The 25,458-nt window shown below is 43.8% G+C and overlaps 1 protein-coding gene across 1 annotated transcript in view; it reads left to right on the forward strand.

Annotated features, from left to right (window-relative positions):
* Positions 1 to 18,768, forward strand: part of HS6ST3 (heparan sulfate 6-O-sulfotransferase 3) — a 538,365-nt gene extending 519,597 nt beyond the window's left edge. The window contains 1 exon segment of the mRNA XM_073348045.1: positions 16,904 to 18,768. Coding sequence (XP_073204146.1) covers positions 16,904 to 17,612 — 709 coding nt within the window. The 3' untranslated portion in view covers positions 17,613 to 18,768.
* Positions 18,769 to 25,458: the final 6,690 nt, after the last annotated feature.

A 25,458-nucleotide genomic window follows, 5' to 3' on the forward strand; every position in this document is an offset into this window, starting at 1 on the left:
AAAATTAGGCCAATTTTTAAAAATTTCCAGTTATCTTGAAAAAAATGGAAAATTGGAACACTTTTTTGTTTTGGAAAATTTTTGACTAACTCTAGAAAATATGCTTAAACCCAGGTTTATAACCCATTGTTTATTCTGGTGTGATATGCAACAAAACACGGGTATTCCACATTTCAACCATTTTTCAAACATTGCCATGGCTTAGGTTACCTGTTGGCAAGTTGGAAAGTTAAGAAGTATGGGCCAGACCCGGCAACTGGAACCACGCAGCTGAGCTCTTTGACGTATGGTGCTTTGCACAGGCATCCTCTTTGTGGAAGCAGTTGCAGGGTCTGGCCCTGTGACATCAAAGGTGTTAAGTGAAATGGGGGCCTGTGGTTTCAGTCCCAGTTGGAGCTAGTGGAAGTTCTGGGTGCTCAGTTCTTCAGGCACTACATTTTTGTCATACACTAAGAACAGGAGTTATCTGCAGTAACTGTTGGCATATGTTGACTTTTTAAGGGTGAATAGTGGCTTAATGACATTGTTTGAGTAAAGAACCTACATATAAACATACCCACTGTGATGGGTTCGGTCACAGAGACCCCCTTGGGACTGTCACCTGATGTGCTGAGACTACCTCTGAGCCAGTTTTCTCTGCCAGTTTGGGCCTCCAGAACCCTGTCATGTTGAGTCAGACATGCTAGTCTGCTGCAACACAGACCCAGGGTCTGACCAAAACCCCCAGAGCTGCAAACTTAACTGAAAACGTCTTAGCAAGTGCTCCTGTCTCTAGCACCCGGACACTCAGCTCCCAATGGGATCCAAACCCCAAATAAATCTGTTTTACTCTGTATAAAGCTTCTGCAGGGTAAACCCATAAATTGTCCACCCTCTATAACACTGATAGAGACATATGCACAACTGTTTGCTCCCACAGGTATTAATTACTTACTCTGGGTCAATTAATAAGCAAAAGTGATTTTATTAAATATAAAAAGTAGGATTTAAGTGGTTCCAAGTAATAACAGACAGAAAAAAGTAGGTTACCAAGCAAAATAAAACAAAACACGCAAGTCTAAGCCTAATACATTTAAGAAACTGAATACAGGTAAATCTCACCCTCAGTAAGCTTCTTTCACAGACTAGACTCCTTTCTAGTCTGGGCTCAATCCTTTCCCCTGGTACAGTCCTTGTTCCAGCTCAGGTGGTAGCTAGGGGATTTCTCATGACTGCACCCCTCCTTTGTTCTGTTCCACGCCCCTTATATAGCTTAGGCACAAGGCGGGAATCTTTTGTCTCTCTGGGCTCCCACCCCTCCTTCTAAATGGAAAAGCACCAGATTTAAGATGGATTCCAGTACCAGGTGACATGGTCATATGTTTTACAAGAGACCTTTTGCATGAAGTATAATCCAGTTACATTATATTCACACTCATTAGCATATTTTCATAAAATCATATGGAGAGCAACATCACACCCACATCAACCTGAGAATTAGAATCACTATTGGTATTAAATTTACAAATTCTTGAAAGTAGATCTTGGACAATCTATGCACATCAGGTGGGTCTAATATTCATCTTCATTATCTTTTGAGTTTTTAATCTGTGACACAGATTTCGCTTGTACAGCAATCTGAGAGGAGAATTACAATGTCAGAATTTGTATATTTTACCCTTGTCCTTTATCCTCTGATTGACTAGGTTCAAAATGGCAGTCTCAATTAGGGAAGTGTTTTTCTCCTTGTGAGGTCTTGTCTCTGATTTTGGGATGTTGGGTTAAATCCAGAAGTGGTATGTTTCATGCTATACAAACATAGAAATTAGATAAACATAAAATACTCATTCTGGAAGTTTGCAATGTAACACTACTTTATTTCTTAGAATTCAGAACCCACAAGAACCTCAAAACAGGGAGACACAAAGCAGGCTGCTCCTTATGGCAACTATGCACAAGTTGCGACACTTTACTGTGGGATGGCTTTCTGCATCTGATCCTGCCCCCACACTTTGCTACAGAGCCCCCTTGCCTGCAAACTGGACTCAGAAGCCCTCCTTTCCCCACTCCAAAAGCAACAGTACACCACTGAAAGCACAAGGATTTTGTTCCCGTAATTCAGGATCTTCTTTTTTGTCTTGCACCACTTAAACTGCTTCTCTACACTACTTCTGTCATTATTAATAGAAATATTCTGTGACTCTGGTTTTCCCCCTCTGTTTCTTCTACATTGGTTTCAGAACCTCTCCATTGGAACAGGCCCTTTTTTAGGGTTAAAACCCCAAAAGTTGAGTCACAGTTTGAGTAATTAACCCCACCAGGTCTTTTACCTTCCATTCCAGCAGGAAAAACCACTGCCTGGACATAAGAACTATAATACTGGGTCAGACGAAAGGTCCATCTAGCCAGTATCCTGTCTTCCAATAGTGGCCAATGCCAGGTGTCCCAGAGGCAATGAACAGAACAGGTAATCATCAAGTGATCCATTCCCTCTCGCTCATTCCCAGCTTCTGGCAAACAGAGGCTAGGGACACCATCCCTGCCCATCCTGGCTAATAGCCATTGATGGACCTATCCTCCCTGAACTTATCTAGTTCTTTTTTGAACCCTGTTATAGTCTTGGCCTTGACAACATCCTCTGGCAAGGAGTTCCACCGGTTGACTGTGCGTTGTGTGAAGAAATACTTCCTTTTGTTTGTTTAAAAAAATCATGTTTGGTATGACATGTTTAGTATGCACCTGGGATTTTCGGTCATCCCAGTTCTTCACTCTACTTGCTGCTAGTTTCTTATCATTAAGACTACAAATCACTCATAGAGGACATAGAGGTCACGGATTCTGTGATTTTACAAAACCTCTGTGATTTCCTCAAAATTCTACTAATTCAGCCCCAAGTAGTGAGGGTGGCAGGCCTGGGTGGTGGGGCTTCAACTTCAGCCCGAGCCCTGCCACCTTAGCCTTACTTATAATGCATTCTCCAATTACTTTGTTTTCCTTTTTTGCTACCTCCTACGCCTTCTTCTATGTTTCAGTTGCTGTGAACTCTTGCTGCTCTTTTGTTTAACAAGCCCATCGGTCTTAGTCATAGAATCATAGAATCATAGAATATCAGGGTTGGAAGGGACCCCAGAAGGTCATCTAGTCCAACCCCCTGCTCAAAGCAGGACCAATTCCCAGTTAAATCATCCCAGCCAGGGCTTTGTCAAGCCTGACCTTAAAAACCTCTAAGGAAGGAGATTCTACCACCTCCCTAGGTAACGCATTCCAGTGTTTCACCACCCTCTTAGTGAAAAAGTTTTTCCTAATATCCAATCTAAACCTCCCCCACTGCAACTTGAGACCATTACTCCTCGTTCTGTCATCTGCTACCATTGAGAACAGTCTAGAGCCATCCTCTTTGGAACCCCCTTTCAGGTAGTTGAAAGCAGCTATCAAATCCCCCCTCATTCTTCTCTTCTGCAGGCTAAACAATCCCAGCTCCCTCAGCCTCTCCTCATAACTCATGTGTTCCAGTCCCCTAATCATTTTTGTTGCCCTTCGCTGGACTCTCTCCAATTTATCCACATCCTTCTTGAAGTGTGGGGCCCAAAACTGGACACAGTACTCCAGATGAGGCCTCACCAATGTCGAATAGAGGGGAACGATCACGTCCCTCGATCTGCTCGCTATGCCCCTACTTATACATCCCAAAATGCCATTGGCCTTCTTGGCAACAAGGGCACACTGCTGACTCATATCCAGCTTCTCGTCCACTGTCACCCCTAGGTCCTTTTCTGCAGAACTGCTGCCTAGCCATTCGGTCCCTAGTCTGTAGCTGTGCATTGGGTTCTTCCGTCCTAAGTGCAGGACCCTGCACTTATCCTTATTGAACCTCATCAGATTCCTTTTGGCCCAATCTTCCAATTGGTCTAGGTCCTTCTGTATCCTATCCCTCCCCTCCAGCGTATCTACCACTCCTCCCAGTTTAGTATCATCCGCAAATTTGCTGAGAGTGCAATCCACACCATCCTCCAGATCATTTATGAAGATATTGAATAAAACCGGCCCCAGGACCGACCCCTGGGGCACTCCACTTGATACCGGCTGCCAACTAGACATGGAGCCATTGATCACTACCCGTTGAGCCCGACAATTTAGCCAGCTTTCTACCCACCTTATGGTGCATTCATCCAGCCCATACTTCCTTAACTTGCTGACAAGAATACTATGGGAGACCGTGTCAAAAGCTTTGCTAAAGTCAAGAAACAATACATCCACTGCTTTCCCTTCATCCACAGAACCAGTAATCTCATCATAAAAGGCGATTAGATTAGTCAGGCATGACCTTCCCTTGGTGAATCCATGCTGGCTGTTCCTGATCACTTTCCTCTCATGTAAGTGCTTCAGGATTGATTCTTTGAGGACCTGCTCCATGATTTTTCCAGGGACTGAGGTGAGGCTGACTGGCCTGTAGTTCCCAGGATCTTCCTTCTTCCCTTTTTTAAAGATTGGCACTACATTAGCCTTTTTCCAGTCATCCGGGACTTCCCCGGTTCGCCACGAGTTTTCAAAGATAATGGCCAGTGGCTCTGCAATCACAGCCGCCAATTCCTTCAGCACTCTTGGATGCAACTCGTCCAGCCCCATGGACTTGTGCACGTCCAGCTTTTCTAAATAGTCCCTAACCGCCTCTATCTCCACAGAGGGCTGGCCATCTCTTCCGCATTTTGTGATGCCCAGCGCAGCAGTCTGGGAGCTGACCTTGTTAGTGAAAACAGAGGCAAAAAAAGCATTGAGTACATTAGCTTTTTCCACATCCTCTGTCACTAGGTTGCCTCCCTCATTCAGTAAGGGGCCCACACATTCCTTGGCTTTCTTCTTGTTGCCAACATACCTGAAGAAACCCTTCTTGTTACTCTTGACATCTCTGGCTAGCTGCAGCTCCAGGTGCGATTTGGCCCTCCTGATAACATTCCTACATGCCCGAGCAATATTTTTATACTCTTCCCTGGTCATATGTCCAACCTTCCACTTCTTGTAAGCTTCTTTTTTATGTTTAAGATCCGCTAGGATTTCACCATTAAGCCAAGTTGGTCGCCTGCCATATTTACTATTCTTTCGACTCATCGGGATGGTTTGTCCCTGTAACCTCAACAGGGATTCCTTGAAATACAGCCAGCTCTCCTGGACTCCTTTCCCCTTCAAGTTAGTCCCCCAGGGGATCCTGGCCATCCGTTCCCTGAGGGAGTCGAAGTCTGCTTTCCTGAAGTCCAGGGTCCGTATCCTGCTGCTTACCTTTGTTCCCTGCGTCAGGATCCTGAACTCAACCAACTCATGGTCACTGCCTCCCAGATTCCCATCCACTTTTGCTTCCCCCACTAATTCTACCCGGTTTGTGAGCAGCAGGTCAAGAAAAGCACCCCCCCAGTTGGCTCCTCTAGCACTTGCACCAGGAAATTGTCCCCTACGCTTTCCAAAAACTTCCTGGATTGTCTATGCACCGCTGTATTGCTCTCCCAGCAGATATCAGGAAAATTAAAATCACCCATGAGAATCAGGGCATGCGATCTAGTAGCTTCCGTGAGCTGCCGGAAGAAAGCCTCATCCACCTCATCCCCCTGGTCCGGTGGTCTATAGCAGACTCCCACCACTACATCACTCTTGTTGCACACACTTCTAAACTTAATCCAGAGACACTCAGGTTTTTCTGCAGTTTCGTACCGGAGCTCTGAGCAGTCATACTGCTCCCTTACATACAGTGCTACTCCCCCACCTTTTCTGCCCTGCCTGTCCTTCCTGAACAGTTTATAACCATCCATGACAGTACTCCAGTCATATGAGTTATCCCACCAAGTCTCTGTTATTCCGATCACGTCATAGTTCCTTGACATCACCAGGACCTCCAGTTCTCCCTGCTTGTTTCCAAGGCTTTGTGCATTTGTATATAAGCACTTGAGATAACCTGTTGATCGCCCCTCATTGCCAGTATGAGGCAGGAGCCCTCCCCTCACAGACATTCCTGCCTGTGCTTCCTCCCGGTATCCCGCTTTCCCACTTACCTCAGGGCTTTGGTCTCCTTCCCCCGGTGAACCTAGTTTAAAGCCCTCCTCACTAAGTTAGCCAGCCTGCTGGCAAAGATGCTCTTCCCTCTCTTCGTAAGATGGAGCCCGTCTCTACCCAGCACTCCTCCTTCATGGAACACCATCCCATGGTCAAAGAAACCAAAGCCTTCTCTCCGACACCATCTGCGTAGCCATTCGTTGACTTCCACGATTCGACGCTCCCTACCTAGGCCTTTTCCTTCCACGGGGAGGATGGACGAGAACACCACTTGCGCCTCCAACTCCTTTATTCTTCTTCCTAGAGCCACATAGTCCGCAGTGATCCGCTCAAGGTCATTCTTGGCAGTATCATTGGTGCCCACGTGGAGAAGCAGGAAGGGGTAGCGATCCGAGGGCTTGATGAGTCTCGGCAGTCTCTCCGTCACATCACGAATCTTAGCCCCTGGCAAGCAGCAGACTTCTCGGTTTTCCCGGTCAGGGCGGCAGATAGATGACTCAGTCCCCCAGAGGAGAGAGTCCCCGACCACCACCACCCGCCTTCTCCTCTTGGGGGTGGTGGTCGTGGAACCCCCAACCTCAGGACAGCGCATCTCATGCCTTCCAACCAGCAGAGTCTCCTTCTGCTTTCTCGCCCCAGACATATCATCTGGTCCACTCTCCGCAACGATACCTGTGGAGAGAACATGAAAGCGGTTAGTTACCTGTGTCTGTGTTACTGGAACCCGGACATTCCGCTTACCTCTTCTGGAGGTCACATGTTGCCAAGCTTCTTCACTAGCCTCTTGGCTCCTCTGTGCAACCTGCTCTATATCTGTAGAGCTTTGTGCCCCTAGAAGCCTATCCTGAGTTTCGTCCAGGAAATCCTCAGTTTCCCGTATGCAACGCAGGGTTGTTATCTGTTGCTCCAGACCTTCAATCTTCTCTTCCAATATGGAGACCAGCTTGCACTTTGTACAGACAAAGTCGCTTCTGTCCTGTGGAAGAAAGACAAACATGGCACATCCAGTGCAGGTCACAACAGCTGAACCCCCCCCTTCCATATCACCTTCCTACTATGAGCTTCCTCAGAGCAGTTTGCAAGACATAAGCCTCACTGGGCTCCCTCCAGGCGAACTCCCAGGCAAACTCCTGCTGTGTGCTGCTCTGCTGTCCCGGCTGCTCAGCTGGTTCTCCGCCGCTCAGCTGGTTCGCGAAGCTCTGGCTATTTTTAAACAGCCAGGCTTCCCTGTCGCAAACAAACAGACACCCTACTGCCCGCCCCCTGCAGGCTAGCAGCCAATCAGACACTCACTCAGGCTCTCACACTGCCCCCCCAGCAAACACACGCTCGGATACTTCCTCAGCAAGCAAACAAACACAGACTCGGATACTTACCAGTCCCAGGCAAACTCCTGCTGTGTGCTGCTCTGCTGTCCCCGCTGCTCAGCTATCAGCTTATCGCTGCTAGTCGATAAGGTTCCAGCTGACTTTGTGAGTGAGAAGAGAGCATCTTTCATTTTTACCAGTTCTTGTGTTCAGAGCTTCTGATTGAGCTGTCGTGTGCAGGCTGCACCATGCGGGGGGCGGAGGGGGTAGGGGCAGGGAGGGGATAATAGTACAGATGTCACTCAGCCCTCTACTGCACCTGTGTACTCCATGAAGCCACACAAAACATTTTTGTTCTCATTTTGTGGCGATCCGTCACTTCTGTATCAAATCTCACTCAGCTGTGATGTCTGTTCCATGATGATACAAGAGGCAGAATGCCCTGGTATGTGATCTGTGCCACTAAGGTCAGGCTCTGCCCTTCTAACAAGTTTATACTGTCTATTAAAATGATAGTCCTGCAGCATTAACTAAAGATTTAAAGTGTTTCATATTATTATGGTGTGAAATGAAGACATATTGTTATATTCATGCTAGAAATTATTTTTCCCTACAGTTTTGTTAGATGATTTTCATTGTCTAATGCTAACAAAGATACTGGACTTCACACCAGTGGGAAATAATGCCTTATGAATCTCCAGGTGTGTGTTAATTCTAATGTAAATGCTAGTGTATCTGATATATGACTGCTTATACAGTTGGAGACATGAGAATTTGTAGCATTCATCTTTGATACACCTGGGACTGGACTGTGCTGGTCTTGAAGGTTGATCCAGCATACACACTTCCATACCCCATGCCTGCAATGTCTCCGGAGGCACAATCCCTCCCAGGGCTCCCTCTGGGCTGTGTGGTTCCACATGATTACTTACTCAGGCCTGTGTATAGGTTACGTAGTCCGGCCATTTATGTGTATATCTTAGGGCCAAATAATTGAAGTGGCCCAAAGCTATCCCTGTGGTAACCCATTGACTTTCATGAGTTTTTCTAGGAAGGGATTTGACTGAGTATCTATCCTGGAAAAGGTGTGAGTTTCTTGCAGAAAATAAATTGCAATGAATGGCAGGTTGGCATTGGATTGATGATTGTTTTGAAAGTGAGCTGAAGTGATTCATGCATGTTTCCATTTTATCACGACAATGCTAGCTGTTACAAGTTAGACTGGCAGATGGATACTATGCAGCTATTACTAATTACTATTCTTGTGTTATGCAGAGTAGTTGTCGCCGTGTCGGTCCCATTATATTAGAGAGACATGGTGGGTGAGCTAATATCTTTTATTGGACCAAATTCTGTTGATAAGAGAGACAAGCTGTCAAGCCACATAAGAGTTCTTCAGAAAGACACTAAATATCATAGAATAAACAGAGACACTGGATTTATAGCTTATTACAACAACCTTATTACTAATCCCCTCTTTTTGTCCTATTACTGCAATATGTGACAATATGTGCTAACTACTTATGCTAAACAATCTGTTCCACCTTGCATTTTGCAGTGATGCTGGGAGTACCTTTCCCAGCCTGAGGAAGAGCTCTGTGTGGCTTGAAAACTTGTCTCTCTCACCAATGGAAGTTGGTCCAATAACAGATATTACCTCACCCACCTTGTCTCTCTAATATTTTTGTGTAGGCATCAGACGCTTAAGAATCAGAGTTCCCAAATTCCCACATACTTAACACATCCTTCTTAATTTCTTTACATGTATTTTGAAGGCTTGAATAAAATACCTTTTCATCAACGTATCAAAGCACATTCTTATTGTTTGGCTCTGAATGCTGAGACTCTCTGCTTTAGAGGTTTGGTTCACTTCAGGTGGTAGTCCACTGAAATAAAGAATGAGAAGGCCATAGTGAGAGCAGTGATTCAAACAAGGTGACAGAAAATAATTCTGTGTTGTGTATCTACAGCAGTGGGTAACATTTTTGACTGTAGCCACATTACATGGACAAGCTTGAAGTGAGGAGATTCTGTTGTCACTAAGCAGAGACAAATGCATGTCTGAGCTCAAAATAGCCTAAATTCTTAGATTTCATTAAGAGGTGAAGAAAGGGACTGAAATGGGGCCCTGGTTTAACTTTTTTTCTGCACTTCTTGTGCCTTTTTTTAGGAATTAGGCCAGGAGCCAGTCCCAGTGTTAACAAGCTTTACTGCAAAACCAGATACTATATCAGGGTGGCCAAATCAGGCTCGTGAGCTGCATGCAGCTCTTTTACCATTAAAGTGTGGCTCGTGGAACCCCTCCACCCCCCCCCCCCATTCTCTGCCTACCAGACAGGGGGCCGGGGTTCATGGCTTCTGCTGTACAGTGGGGTGGTGGGGCTAGGAGCTTCTGCCAGAGATGACTGGTGCTTGTTGAAAGTGGGGGGACACAATTTAAAAGTTTGCCCCCACCAACAGTTTGAGTCACACCCCCACCAGGCACACCTCCCCTCTTAGCCTCAGCAGCCCCTCCCTCCAGCTCCCCGGTTTTAGCTCCGCTTTGAGAGGCAGCGGCAAACAGCTGGGAGCTGCAGGGAGGGGCCGCTGCTTTAGCTCTCCAGGGAGGGGCTGCAGCAAAAGTAGGAGCTCTCCCTGCAGCCCCCAGCTGTTTGCCTTTGCCTCTCTCCGTGGCCACAGCTCCAAGCTTGCCAGCTCCAGCAGTTGCTGTGCAGGGAAGGGGTCCAACAGCACCATGTGACCGAGCGGGGACAGCAAACCCTGGCAAAAATCTGGGGGGAGAGGCATGTGACCTCCTGCAACGATGCTGCCCGTGGGAGCCAGCTGAGGTCACTCAATTAGGGTGAACTGCAAACAGAACAGGGCAGACAAACCCCAAAAGCTGGTGGATATTCCAATACTTAGATATACCAAGACAGCACAAAACAGCTTCTATAGTACCTCACTGGTTCCTTAGAAGTCCAAACAATGCAGTTCCCTTAAAGTACCCAGCCTCAAGCCTCCATCCAGACACACATGTCAGATATGATGATGATTACTGAAAATCTTATGTCATCATATAAAAGAAAAGGTTCCTCCAATCCCAAAGGATCAGCCACACACCCAGGTCCAATTATAACTTAGATCCTACCCAAAATACACGCTTATAGCCAATTTTTATTAACTAAGCTAAAATTTATTAAAAAAAGAAAAGAGACAGAGTGTGGGTTAAAAGATCAATATACATATAGACTTGAATTCAATTCTTGAGGTTCAGATACATAGCAGAGATGAGTTTGTAGTTGCCAAAAGTCCTTTCAGAAATAGTCCATAGGTTATAGTCCAATGTCCACATTCAGGGTGACTCCAGTCAGTGACTGGGGATCTCAATCCTTATGGCTTAAGGTTTTCCCCTCTTGAAACCCAAAGGAGATCTGAGATGAAGAAGGATCCTGTCCCAGGGTTTTTATACATTTCCAGCAGCCTCTTGACCTGAGAAAACAATAGGCTTAACTTCCCTTCTCCTAAACATCATGGCAATTAGCACAGGATAATTTACCCATTAAACAGTTCAGATACAGGTTACCACAACCTTCAAAGAGATATATAGCCAATAATACTATTTCACTCAAGTGTCTTCATAAATGTTAATATTCCTCTTTTGATCTTTGAATCAAAGCTATAGCAATAGACAAGACTTGTTTGCTTATATCACAAGACCTGAACAAACATCTACCCTTCTATCTCTAACAATGCAGACTTGCATTTCAAAGCTCTATTCATTTCCATATCTTCCTAACCAGTCTTTAAAGTTCGACCATGGGTCAGGTCAGTTTGTGAGTTAATTAACTCTTTCTGGCCCTGTCACCTTTCAATGAGGTATTATATTACACTCATAACATCACACCTCCCCACATGCCCCCCATGCATTGCCTCTGGCTTCTGCCCAGTGGAGAGGGGGGGTCTCTGGGCATCAGGTGCCTCCCATGGGGCTGAAGCCCCTAACCCCAGCAGGTGCGCCGTGGCACTCGAACTTCTGAAGATTATCGTGTGCAGCTCGGAGTGTCAGTAAGTTTGGCCACTCCTGTACTATGTATTGAGAATTATGAAATATTTGTGTATTTCAGCCATAACTACCAACATTTGAAAATGCTTTGAGACAATTTTCCAAGTAAGACAGGGTAGGCTCACAACAACCAGAGGCTTGTGTGTACAACTTGGGGTGTTTTAGTGTAGTTTTTAAAAAAATGTATCGATATCCTAGGACCATAAAATTCCTTCCCCTCCCAGGCAAATCCATGACATGAATGCTTCTTCTGCTGCAACAGATCCCTCTTCCCACCCAGCTGGATTTCTAACAGGAGCTAATGTAGAGGCACAATCATCTGGAAATCTACGCAGGTCTCAGGATATCTAAGCCCCTTGCTTCTGCCAAGATAGAAGAATTCTGAGATGACTCCTTGAATAGAACTCCTAAGTATCCTGTCCCCTACATGGGAAATGCATGTGTAGAAGACGAGAGCATGAAAAACAAAACACTTTTCAGGCTGTTAAAGATCTAGTGCCTACCAGACCAAATACCCATTAAGTCTTGTGTTCTCCCACTCATAAACTGCATTGTGGTAACATTGTGTGTCATTGCAATGATAGAGCATTCTAAAAACCCACACAAGCATCAGACTTGACCATCAATAGAGCAAAAATACATACAGACTCCAGTGATGGAAGATAAAGGTTCATAGTTCAAATAAGCATCCTAAAATGTGGGTGCTTAACTTACACCATGTCTAGACTAGCATTTATGTTGGCAAAACTTTTGTTATTCAAGGGTGTGAAAAAACACACCCCTGAGCAACATACGTTCTGCCAGCATAGGCACTCGTGTCCACAGCGCTATGTTGGCGGGAGATGCGCTATGTTGGCCGCTCCTTGAGTTGGTTTTATGATGTTGATAGGAGAGCTTTCTCCTGTCAGCACAACCCAGCTACATGAGTGATCTTACAGCAGCACAGCTGTATTGGTATAGTTGTGCAACTGTAGGCTTTTAAGTGTAGACATGGCCTAAGCTTCTGACATGATGTGGCATCCTTGATGGTCATTTCTGTAGATCCAAAGGCTTCCCATAGGTGGAAACTGAACTACTTTCTTGCCTGTAGCAATGGTTGCTCCATTACAGGTCCAAGGCACAACAGTATGGCAGTGTGGGACAGCTTGTCCGGCTGTTGAGCTGTTTTTGTGGATAAACAGAGGATTTAGCTGTGCAGGACTGACAGTCTGTCTTCTTGCAGAGGGCATGTTTACACTGCAATTAGGAGGAGCGATTTCAGCCTTTGTAGCCGTTCCTGAACTAGCTTTGAGATTGGTAAATCAAGGCTAGCTCAAGTAACAATTGCAGTGAAGCCGTGGCATCATAGGCGGTGGCCCTTCAATTATGTACCCAGGCTCCTGGACGAAGAGAGCTAGCCCATGCAGCCACCACTGCTACCACAGCCTCATTGCTGTTGCTATTCAAACAAGCTTTTATCGAATGCTGCAATCACATCTCCTGATTGCAATGTAAACAGACCCCCCACAAACTAAATTCATAAAAGACAGACTGAGAGAAAGAGTATCTTTGGGCTTATCTACACTTAACGGGGGATCAACGAGTGGCAGTCGCTGCATCGGTGGTCAATTTAGCGGGTTTAGTGAAGACCTACTAAATCGACCGCCAATCACTCTCCTGTCAACTCCTGTACGCCACCGCATCTCCCATCAGCATCGCATAGCGTGGACCCTGCGGTAAGTAGATCTAAGCTACGTCAATTTGAGTTACGCTATTCACGTAACTCAATTGCGAAGCTTAGATCGAATTTCCCCTGTAGTGTAGACAAGGCCTTAGTTTTGACAGACTACTGAAAAGCTCAATAATCATACAGTAAATATAGTAAAGGAAGGTTTCAGAGTAGCAGCCGTGTTAGTCTGTACTTGCAAAAAGAAAAGGAGTACTAGTGGCACCTTAGAGACTAACCAATTTATTTGAGCATAAGCTTTCGTGAGCTACAGCATCCGATGAAGTGAGCTATAGTCACGAACGCTTATGCTCAAATAAATTGGTTAGTCTCTAAGGTGCCACTAGTACTCCTTTTCTTTTTATAGTAAAGGAAGAAAGTTTCTTGGCTAGTCACAAGGAAATTTGCTTAAATCATACTAAGGCATTTCCACATTGATTTCACTGTATTTGTTTCAGATTCTGCTTTTCAGCTTATATTCCATTACAGAACAGCAAATACATCTGCACAGCCAGTAATGAGATGGAAATGATTTCTGCCCTGGAAGGTTTACTTTTACTGGTTGTCATTGCCCCGAGGCACACTGGAATTAAAATGCCATAGGTTGGTGAGGAAAGGCCAAAACATTATTAAAGGCATAAGTTCCCATCAATAGCAATATTTTAACATATACATTAATATCCAATACTATCCCAGGGAAGGACAGCAACACTATGAGGAAGAAGCCATGTATAAGCCCCGTGAGGTGATCCAAATGTTAGCCAGACATTCCAGCTGCCTTTGAGTGTTCTCAGCATTATGTGTTTCAGCCACTTTGAGCACAGCTGTTTTCGTTAGTGTTGCAGCCAGTATGTTTGCTTAGTGATACTGGTAGCAGTTGCAAAATGCTGATCCCAAGCCCAGAAGCTGAAATACAATTTTTTTATGCTCAAAGCTGTTGAAAGGCAGAGAAGGATATGCAATAGTTTGGCTGCTTCTCCAGGTCTCACATGTAACATATGCAAAACTCTGTCTGCTTGCCTGAAAGCATGTCTTAATCTGTTCTCATAAACACAAAGCAGAGTGATAGTGAAGAAGAACATTTTTCTTAAGAAGGAAAAGCATTGCTCAATATTTTCTAACAGCCCTTGAAAGCCAAATTCCTCTACAGTCAAGTATAACTGCAGATCAAGGGAAATAATTTCTACTACTTCCTAGTTTATAGGTATTGTAGTCAAAGTGGACGTATCTGGGAATATCCATTCATGAATGGTCATGGGATGCTCAGGAACTATGATGACAGGACCTGTATAAGTACCCTGGTAGAGCATGATCAAACTGCTGTTCGATAGTATGGAACTGGGTACCAGCACAAAGAACAAATTATTTATGCCATATAGTCCCTCCTCAGCTTTGCCAAACATTAAGGCAAACCATACAATTCCTAATCCAAATTGTAATAGCAATACACACAAGGACATTGCCCACTACATGCCCCTTCTTGCTCGTTCAAAAAATGTGTATTCCTTCTGCTGTGAAATCATTTCAGGAGCAGCTGCTTCCAGAAGATAGTAATCCAGGAAGAGATACTGCAGCAATGCACAATCAACACTTCAGACACTGTAATGTCATTCTGGAAAATACATTATAGTTCTTGTTGAGGAAGGTCACTGATTGAGTGAATAAGACAGCAAAAAATGTTTTGATCCCTCCTGTCTTCTAATTGCTCTGAACTGGTGGGGATACCTGCATTTTTTAGCATTTTTTATTTGCCAAGTTTTATAAATAAGGCATCTGGAGAAGCAGTGGGAGTCATTCAGCATTTAGAAAAGGGTGATATGCTGTGATGATCTGGATAGGAAGGACGTTATACCCAGCAATTCTGAATAGTTTCTGGATTTTTCATTCAACTAAAGTGAGATCTTCTGAAAGGTGAACTCTCAAAGTGTTCATTGTTTCAGCACAGTGTGTCTCCCCCACTATTTGTTTTTCTCAGTGTTGGGTAGGTTCCATAAAAAGCATTTTGAGATCATGGTTGTCTGAAGAAAACTTAGGGTAATTTCAGTGGATCAGATGTTGGAGACTCATAATTTATTAATGTATTGTTCAGAGCCAGAGCCAGATGAGTCATGCAAACACCTATCTTTGTACCATGCTATCTGTATTAATTTTACTCGTGGATTTTTAATTCCTATTCCAGCTGACAAAAAGTTATGAAGTATTTTGGTTTTGTCTTATTTTTATATCACCCTATAATTTAGGTTATGTTGTTATTGAATAAAATCTTCAACAGTAAATGTGTTACATGAAAGATTGTTTAGCCATACTCAATTTCAGTCCTTTTCACATTGCCATAACTAGATGTAGAAACTCTCAGTGCGGCAACTAAAAGATAAATTGACAAACTGAGGTCTGCAGTTTCTTGTTCTGTTTGATGTCAGGTAGATTTTAGTATCTCTTTTGTATTCCTGACAGATAACAGTTGAACATGTTAACCTTTACACTCATCAGCAGTGAGTGATTTAAGTATCCATGATCATAACTCGTTTTAATCCATCTCTCAACTCAAATTAAGTCATGTGAATGGATTTTAGTCCTGTCATTGGCCTCAATGTAACCCATTTAATGACCCATTTTCAAATTGGCAGGTCATGCCAAAATCTTTCACATTGCATTATTTACAGCAGTTGCAGCATCCAGTTGGTATTGTCCAGGCTTCTCATTTATTCTAACCATGTGCTGTAGACAGCCATAGTGTCTCAGTCCAGAAGACAGGTGACAGGATTAATATTTTCTCATTATATAGAAGAGTAGGGAGAGAATTCACATCTTTGTGGTCTGTAATCCTCACCACAGTAAATCCTCAAAGGACACAACAACTGTTTCACTCTGTCTCTGTTTTATCTTTGAACCATTGTGAGTATCTTCTCCCATTGATTCCGATATTGCTAAATACCAGCATATAAAAAGAGTGTATTAAGTACAGTTGGATTTGTCACGGTCTCTGTAAATTGAAGAACACTGCACAATTGGTTGTGGTTAGAATCTCCTTCTCCTTGAAATAAAAAAAAAATCCCTCTTCTGTTTGCAGCTTGTTTTCTAGCATATCTCCTTAATCACAAATGGATGAAAATTCATAAAAAAATTAATCACAAAAAACAAACTGCCTTCAAATTTGTTCACAATATTCGCCATGCGTTAAGGTTTGCACTTTGTGCTGCTCTGTTTGTCACTTGGAGGTAGTTAATGTTACTTATTTCTTCTTTCAGAACTCGTAAGTGCCTCACCACCGTGATGAAGAATGGATGGATAAATGGGTTAGGGATAAAAATGAGTCCTTAAGTCCACCTTCTTGAAAGTGACTATCTTGTGGTGTGGTAAATTTTATTATCCACATGTCATAGTTGCTAGGAATGTTCTATAGGCTTAAGTTTTATAAGAGCATTGGTCCATTTGAAAAAGTTAAGGCAAGGTCTACACTACGGATTTATAGAGGTATAACCATCTAGCTTAGGGGTGTAAAAAATCCACACCTCTGAGTGACACATTTATACCAATCTACCCCCCAGTGTAGACAGTGCTATGTCAGCAGGAGAGCTTCTCCCAGCACCATAACTACTGCCTCGCGCCAGGTGGATTGACTATGCGGATGGGAAAAGTTCTCCCATCAGTGTAGGAGCATTTTCACTTAAGTGGTGCAGCTGCACCGATGTAGTGTTTTAAGTGTTGACCTGCCCTAAGAGGGAGGCATGGGTTAGTAAGCATTTCATCAGAGAAAAATAAAAATTGCTGATTAATAAGAGTAAAAGCTGCTGAATCCTAAAACTGTGTTTTAAAAAATTGTTGCAGGAACTTCTATTATATCACAATGCTGAGGGATCCAGTGTCACGGTATTTGAGTGAATGGAAACATGTCCAGAGAGGTGCAACGTGGAAAACTTCCCTCCACGTGTGTGATGGAAGAAGTCCAACGCCAGATGAGCTGCCTACCTGTTACCTGGGGGATGACTGGTCTGGAGTCAGCTTGCAGGAGTTCATGGATTGTGGTTACAACCTGGCTAACAACCGCCAGGTTCGCATGCTGGCAGACCTGAGCCTGGTTGGATGTTACAACTTGACTTTTATGAATGAAAGTGAGAGAAATATGATCCTTCTCCAAAGCGCCAAGAACAACCTGAAAAACATGGCCTTTTTTGGACTCACAGAGTTTCAGAGGAAAACACAGTATCTCTTTGAGAGAACATTCAACCTTAAGTTCATTTCCCCGTTCACCCAGTTCAATATTACCCGGGCCTCTAATGTGGATATTGATGAAGGTGCTCGGAAACGCATAGAGGTGTTGAACTTCCTGGACATGCAGCTTTATGAATATGCTAAAGACCTCTTTCTGCAACGCTTTCAGTACTCCAAGCAAGAGGAGCACCAGAAGAACCGGCAAAAACGGCGGGAGGAGCGGAGGCTACTCCGGGAGCAAAGAGCTCATCAGTGGCAGAAGGAAGAAGCAGCAGCAGAAACAGCTGTTACTGAAGATTATAACAGTCAGGTGGAGCGATGGTGACACTTTTCATTCTTAGACAAATAAAAGAAAAGAGAATTGAAAACACTAATAATTTCTTGAACTTGGTTACTCAGAGATTACACAAGGAACGAATGTTGCCTTGGTAAATGAGACCGAGTCTGACAGCTGCCCTTCTTTGTGTTAGTTTTTCTTAGTTTCTATCAGCTAGGAGAATATATATATTTTTGTGTTTCTCAATGCATCTTATATCAGTGTTATTAACTGGCAGTGGAATAGATTCTTATCCAATACTGACTTCTTTCAAAGGCCTAGGCGATGAGAGTGGCTGGAAAAGATAGCTTTTTTTTTCTTTTTCCATTAACAGATGTACTCTATACAGTTTGAGCAGCTGAAACTTGTGATGACATGAATCAAAAATCAGAGAACCACTGAGCTGCTGACGCGGGTGTATTTCATGCTGTCCTGTATAGCTGTGTTATGTATTGAGTGCAACAGAGAAAACCATGTTGCCCTTCAGATGGTTACACGCAGTGTTTTAAGTAAGAAAAAGAAAATACTAAATGTGATTAAATTACATGTAAGACTAGGTGACACATGGGGCTGAAACTATTTTTTTCATTTCTGAAAGCTTGTAGTCAGAGGTGATTTATAAGTGAAATGAGTTATATGGTCTCAACCTAATCCCTGTGCATCACCAAAACCTGCTAGTAAGCAGACTCCTTCTGAGCGAGCCTGGCAAATGAATGTCGTAAGTACGACTGCTGAGAAACAAGATCCATTCTGTAGAACTTCCCCATTCTGGGGAAGCTCACACAGGCCTGTTCACCCTATCTGGGTGGAGGTAACAATGTCAGCTTTGACTTTTGTGAAAGGTGAAATCCACAAAGGGCGTGGAATTAAGAAAGGCAAGAAAAAGAGTGGAAAAAGCTTAAGTATTAGTACACTTTCCTAATCTGTTATAAGGGCTCTGTTCATAAAGGTACATTTAAATTCTGAGAACAGAACTAACATGATTTTATTACCAGACACAATAGTGGCCGGGATCCATAGAATTGTGCACTTAAAGCAGTGGTCTGCAAACTTTTGAGGGTCGCGCCCCCCCCTTACCCCGTCTGCACCCCCACCCCAAAGCCAGGGCTATGGCTGGGAGGGGACGGGGATGCAGACAGGGGTAAGGGGTCGAGGCTGGGGCCACATTTGGGGGAGGTCTGGGGCCAGGAGCAGGGTTGGGGATGGAGCTGCGGCCAGGGGCCAAGGCTGGGGGCAGGGGCAGGGGCAGGAGTGGAGCCACTGCGGTGGAGGCCAGCAGCCGGGCCTGCAGCCAGGTGCAGCTCCAACCCCACCCCCACCCACAGCCTTGGCACCGCGCTGGGAACAGAGCCATGGCCAGCGGCCGAGGGCGGGGCAGGGGCAGGCGCTGGGCCAGAAAATGGGGATGTGGCTTTTGGCAGGACCGGAGTAGAGCTAAGGGTAAAGAGTGGCTGGGTGGCACTCCATCCCTGCCCCCTGTGGGGGCTGGCCTAGGCCCCACCATAACCCCCTGAAGATTCCTCTATGCTGCTTTAGGGGGGTGTGCCCCACAGTTTGGGGACCTCTGACTTAAAGGATACACAATGGGTGTGTGGACAAACACAGAAATTTGTTACTAATATTAGTGGACTAATCTTCTGTGTATCATGTTGCAAATATATTTATGCCAAGGCTGAATGTGAAGATATTCTTCAACTCTATCCATTCCAGATCATGCAGCTCTTTATCTGTTTTTCTAGTTTGACTAGAAAAGGAGTCCCAATGATGGGTTCTTTCTCCAAGCTTTAGGTTATTGTGATTAAACTGCATCCACTTCAGATTTCTTTTTCTGATTTGTAAAAAGAGGGTATTATACTTTTTAGATCCCTATTATCAAAACCATATTTTTCCCCTTCTAGCATAAATCTAATTTATTAAAAGCCACATTTTGAAATTGGCCTCCACATGCCTCCTAAACCTATGTGCCCCAACATTTAGTTTACATGTATGAATGACTTTTGCCCAGCCAGATTCGCTAATTAGATGTTAAATTGCCTGATCTTGGTGCACAAGTATTAGTGCTCGCAGATTTTAGTTTTGGGGCCAGCAAAGGAAAATTTACCCAAAAATATGATACACTCTGTTTTTGAAAATTATTCACTACGTTTCCTAATTTTCTCATATTTTTAAGGCATGCTACTTTTTTGACAGTGTTATTTGTAGTTATCATATACACGATAGGAAAAAGGCAAATCTCATGGCATGATTGGTTGTTCAGTGAGTACAAGAATGTATTAAACATGAAGGAGACTAACAAGCTCCTCTGGGGCTGTTCCAGGCAAACAAGATACACCTGCAAGACTCGCTCAGCCTGTGGGGGGTGGGATTTAAAAGGGGGGAATTTACCACAGAATGAGGTGGTGAACAGGAAGAAGATTGCTTGCCCAGCGACTGCTGGCAATAGAGGGAGTCTAGCCAAGGAGGTGACAGCTGTGAGACGCACTGCTCCTCAAGGCGTGCTGACTGAAGGTAAAGCAACACGCCCCAGGAAGACGGGTAGAAGGTAAATCCTGTAAAGGGGCAATAGACTCTGAGAGACTGAGCCCTTAGAGCTGAGTCTCTAGGGGCTGCCTGAGAGGCTGGTCTTTGTTCCAGCCAGACCTTCCCCTCTTGCCAGGGGAAGGGAAGAACAGGCGCCAGTCACCAGCCTGTGGGCTGTAACCGACAGAGAAATTCCCCAAAGCTGCCAACTAGGGGAGAAGAGAGGGTAAATGATGCCCAGTGGCTCCTGGGGTGGTCCAGGGAGCCCATTGCCCCCACAGTTGGTTTGGCCCAGTTGAATGCAGGGAGGAATTATATCGATTGTTGTGTGTGGATGCTGGTGAATTGGTGGCAAGAGGGGTGACTGTAGTGTGGAAGGGAGGGTAGAGGTAGCTTGGAGAGGCAGAGGTTGGTACTACAAGAGAGCAATAAGGGGGTCACAGAGAGATAATCACAGTTGTCTCCCAATTTGCCCTTTACTGTAAAGCATACCTCATTTTTCATTCTGAAAATGGGAGGTCCCTCTTTCTTCTCACGTCCCTGTGTCCTCCTTAACACACAACAAAACTCTACCCTGCACACCCCTGTCCCTCAGGGCCACAGTGGCTTGGTTTTTCATTTTTGAAAATATTATCTTGGTATGGAAGGGGAGAGAGACGCTGGGAGACTGGTGAGGCTGCAGGTAGCAATCACTTTGGGTGCCAGGTGCCTGCTGCCACTGCCTGGGGACAGCAGCAGCCCTCCTTCCGTTTGAGACAAAACAACTTCTGATAGACAAAATGAAAACAAATTAGTGGGGGGAGGGGGGAAGAGTTAAAATGTAACTGTTTGGTAACACATCAATACTGTGCCTAACCCGCAGTCAGTCATCTCTCAGAGGGGAAGTCAGGCCTCTGAAGAGCCGCTCGTGCTGTGGCATTTATGTTAATGGAATTTCTGACATCTTGAAGGTGTATATTTGTGTTTGAGTTAAAGTTCATTTTTGACCGTGAGCCTACTCAACACATACTGGCTTTTGCAGAGGAGCAAGTGGCTTATTGGGCAAAGGGCTGACAGCTTCCAGTCTCTAAAGCTCATAGAAGGTAAGGGGCAAAGCCTTCGCAGTTACACTAGTGGCTTTAGAAAAACTCACAGTCACATCAGGTAGTGTTGTTTTTAGCAGAAGTTCCTGGCATATTAAAATAAACCAAAAGGGGCTTCCACACTCTGTAAGATTTACTTCTTAGACAGAAGTTTGCTGATATTCACTCTAAGTGCTGTGCATAATGCTGTATTTAAAATAATCAATGCCAATAATCAAAATAAAGGGCCAAATTAACATTGTTGTAACTCCACTGACTTAACTGTAGATACACTAGACTTTGACTGGTTTAAATGAGATCAGAATTTAGCTCACTCTGTCCATTTCCAAAACTTTAGATTTTTAAAAATAAAGACATGGAATCACTGTCTTCCTGGCAAGTTATTACGTTACTGAAATGAGGCATTTGTGTTTCTGCTACTGAGGTGGTGATAAGAAACATCACTCCGCTGTAATGCAGATGTATTTAGTAATCTTTCACCTAATGTGCTCAACACTGGCTGCTTATTTCCAGTTCTAATTGGCTGTTGGTTCACAGTAGGCAAAAAGGTCACCAAACTGTTGAGATGTAAGGTTCTGATTCGTAATAACTTATGTCAGAATTAAATGTATTACCTCTGAGCTGTTTTATTGACAGATGCAGATGTGACCTAGCCCGCCCTCACAGAAACACACACAATGCCTTTGCAGGAACAGTAGATCAGCTTCTCTGCTCCGGTGTTCCTCACAGCAATAGTGATGAGAATTTAATTAGGCTTCAAGAAGTTCTATTGAACAACACACATTATTTGTTGTTAGAGTTGGGGCCCAAACCAAAAATCTAGATCCAAACTTCTCTGACCTTTGTGGAAGTTCAGGTCCAGAGCCAGACTTCATGGCTACCCTGTAACTGTAAAGACCCAAACCAGAATGCCAAGTCCCCTCCTTTTTCAGCTTTGGTAAGGCTTAGGGTTGGTTCCAGTCTGACTAGCTTGGGCCCATTTCTAGTTTTCAACTCCCATCTTCAAGTAATTTAGCCAAATCCAGTGACATAAGGGGTATAAAGTTACACATTGTGCATGTGTGGCAGACCTCCCTGTTAGCTGATTTTCTTGCTACACACACTACTTCCACCACATTTGTGACTCATTTTGCATGCCCAGTGCCTGATTCTGATTAATGTCCATACTACAGTTTGAACACAAAGTACATTATCGATGATAAGTAATGTTGCTGTGTTTAATTCATTAGCTCACTTACATGGGTTTTTTTCCCTCACCACTGTTATGTGACTGACTTCCCTGGAGTTCCGATTTTCACCAGGGTACGTTAGATCAGAATCAGATGGCACTGAACTACAAACTGTGGCAAGTTACAGTGCACAAGGCCCTGTGATGTTCATTCACAAAGGTAGACTATGCTGATAGTGTTGAATGCTGTAAACCTCTCTAGTTACAGCAACTACATACTCAGAAAAGATATCCAAGTTTGTACTGAAACACTTCTGATGGTTTGGTTCTTGTGAGATAGTCTTTATGGGGGAACTGATTGCAGCATCCTCCATTTTCTTCTTGGCCATGTCAGTATTTTTATAATTCAGGTAACCCTTTTCATGGTTTTAACTTGTCATTCTCTAATGTATATTTCAAATAAATGTTGGAAGGAAGATCAGAACTTTCCACCAGTTGCAATGTTTAAGGTGAAAGGGTAATTAATAGATTGTACATTTATTTTCCTTAGGGATTCTTCCTTTTATTTATGTGCAATAATGTGTATGAACTCTGCTAATAGGAGATTGTATTGTGCGTGTTCATATCTACTTTTATTGCTATTTAAAAGATGATTTGTAGAACTGAGGATTTCCATTGATGTAAAGCACAACTTAATGAATCATTTAATGATAAATCATTTGTGATGTCAAACAATTGTTTTCCCATATTTCAGTGATTTTTTTTCTGTAAAATGAGACAATGTTTACTAAACATTTAAGGAACCTGTAAAAAAAACTATGGAGAAGTTTTGTTGAATTTTGTTCCATGCATTAGTTATGAACAAAAAATAAACATGATTCCATTTTTAAAACTGTAAAGAATAAGCCTGTGTAAGTAACTAACGGGCAATAGCTGGTGGCTACTCTTAACTCAGTTGTTCTGAGCATTATTAAAGATCCATCATGTCCACAGGCACAGTTCAACAACAAAATATGTATGGCAAAAAACATATATTAAAAAACATTTCATTCTGTCATGACCTGATCAAAATCCCAGAGAAGTCTGTGGAATGACTCACTGACTTCAGCGGAATTTGGATCAGGGCCTTAAAGTGGGTGAGAAATACAATGGGCCACATTCTGGTCTCAGTTACACAAGTGTGAATTTGCAGTAACTCCATGGAAGTCAAAGGAATTGACTCCAGATTTACACCAGTCTAAAGGAGAGCAGAATTTCTTGATGTCCAGCAGTAATACTCTAGTGATGTAGAGGTTCAGAATTCCAGCTCAGTGCCTTGCCTGTAACCTGGCTTGGTGAGACTGATGCAACAGGCTCTGGAGCAGGGAGGGCTTCTCTTTGTTCTCTAGCAACATCCACTAGTGGATGCATTGAGTGTTAGTGGGATCTGGAGGGATCTAATGCCATCCTTCCTCCATCACTGGGAGGATTGCTGCAGGGTGCCAGGTCTTTGGAGCAATGACTGAAGAATGGAGGTTAGAGTCTGGGGACTCCTCTGTGCTCTAAACAGAGGCTCACGGCCCTCTACTTATAGCTGACTGTTTAGTCCCTTGCTTATATTCCAAAATAACACTGAATTTCTGTTTAGCTCAAATACAGTGGAGGGCATCATGCTTTTATTTCATAATTACTTTATAGCACCGAGAAATCAAGATAACGTGAACAATTTTAACAGCGAGACTCATGTATGTGCCACCATTACTTGAAGGGAGTCCAGTTAAACGCATAGGTCACATGGCCTCACTGACACAGTGGTTGGTTGGAGTGGTATGGCATGACCCCGATACAGCCCACATTTCTGTTGACAGCCAAACAACCTGCTTGGAGAAATGCAGTAACTATAAAATATTGGAAATGAGAAATCACCCCAAATATTTGAGTACAGGCCAAAAACCCTTGGAAACATCGTATTCTTCTAAATTGTGGGTGGGGAAGGGAGGTAATTAGAAACCTTTCAAAGATTCATGCTAATTTTGTTTTCTAAATGGTATTTCCCCTAACCTTACCTGTGAACAGCTACGACTGACAAAGGTTCAACTTAGGTTTGTGCTGGTTGAGCCCAATGGTGCTGGAAACTTTTTTAGAGTGGGGGTGCTGAAGGTGGAAACCATGTATTTGGGTTCTTACTACTTCAAGCCAGGGGGATGCTGCAGCACCCCCAGCACCACTAGTTTGAACACCTATGATTGAGTCAGTAGTAATTAGTACCACATGGGTTTTACTCTGGTCTCATTTACACTGATTTTACACCAGCATAACTCCATTAACTTCAATAACAACTCCATTGGGATTACTTCTGATTAACACTGATATATGTGAGAAATATTGGGGTTTCTGTCTGTCTTCCTCTGGGGTATACATTGATCCGCTTGAGCAGTGTTGCGTCCTCTGACTCGACAAAGTCTCTATTAGACTTTCAGGTGGTACTTCATGTACTGATATCAGAATACAATAGTGCTGGGGACTGAAAGGCTCAGGGGACTCGTAATACTGATTTCATCTGTAGGTCACAGGTTCAAGTCCAGGTTGGTGATGACCAAGTGTTTTTACCATCTCATGGCTGTTTGGTTGCTGATGTTCCTAGTGGGCTGGTGTCCCCCTCACTGAAAGTACTGCCATAGTGTACTAGTTCACATTGGTTTTAGTCTTAGCAGAGAAACTGATTCAGGAATGGGCATGGAGAGTGGCCTGCTGAGATAGTACCTACGTTGAGGGATAAGGTACACAAAGGCAGGGCAACTTGGGGAGTTTAGCACTGCTACAGCCTATTGTGTACCTATTGTGTAGGTCTCAGTAGAGAGAGCCGACAGGGCTGTTTGTCACCTTTCATGAGCACTTAATTTATTAAAATTGGTGCTGTGTGACTAATGGAAATTATGTGTTGTCATATATGTCACTCAGTGATGAAGTAGCTATGAAGCAGTGGCATAGAGATGGTTAAATAAACCGAGTGGCTGTGTGCCTGATAAATATTACTGCCTATCAAAAACAGACCTAAAGATTCTACCAAAAGATGGATATATTTCTACCACCTAACTGGATAAGT

Source organism: Lepidochelys kempii, chromosome 1 (genome assembly GCF_965140265.1).
Source record: "Lepidochelys kempii isolate rLepKem1 chromosome 1, rLepKem1.hap2, whole genome shotgun sequence".
Taxonomy (NCBI): Eukaryota; Metazoa; Chordata; order Testudines; family Cheloniidae; genus Lepidochelys; species Lepidochelys kempii.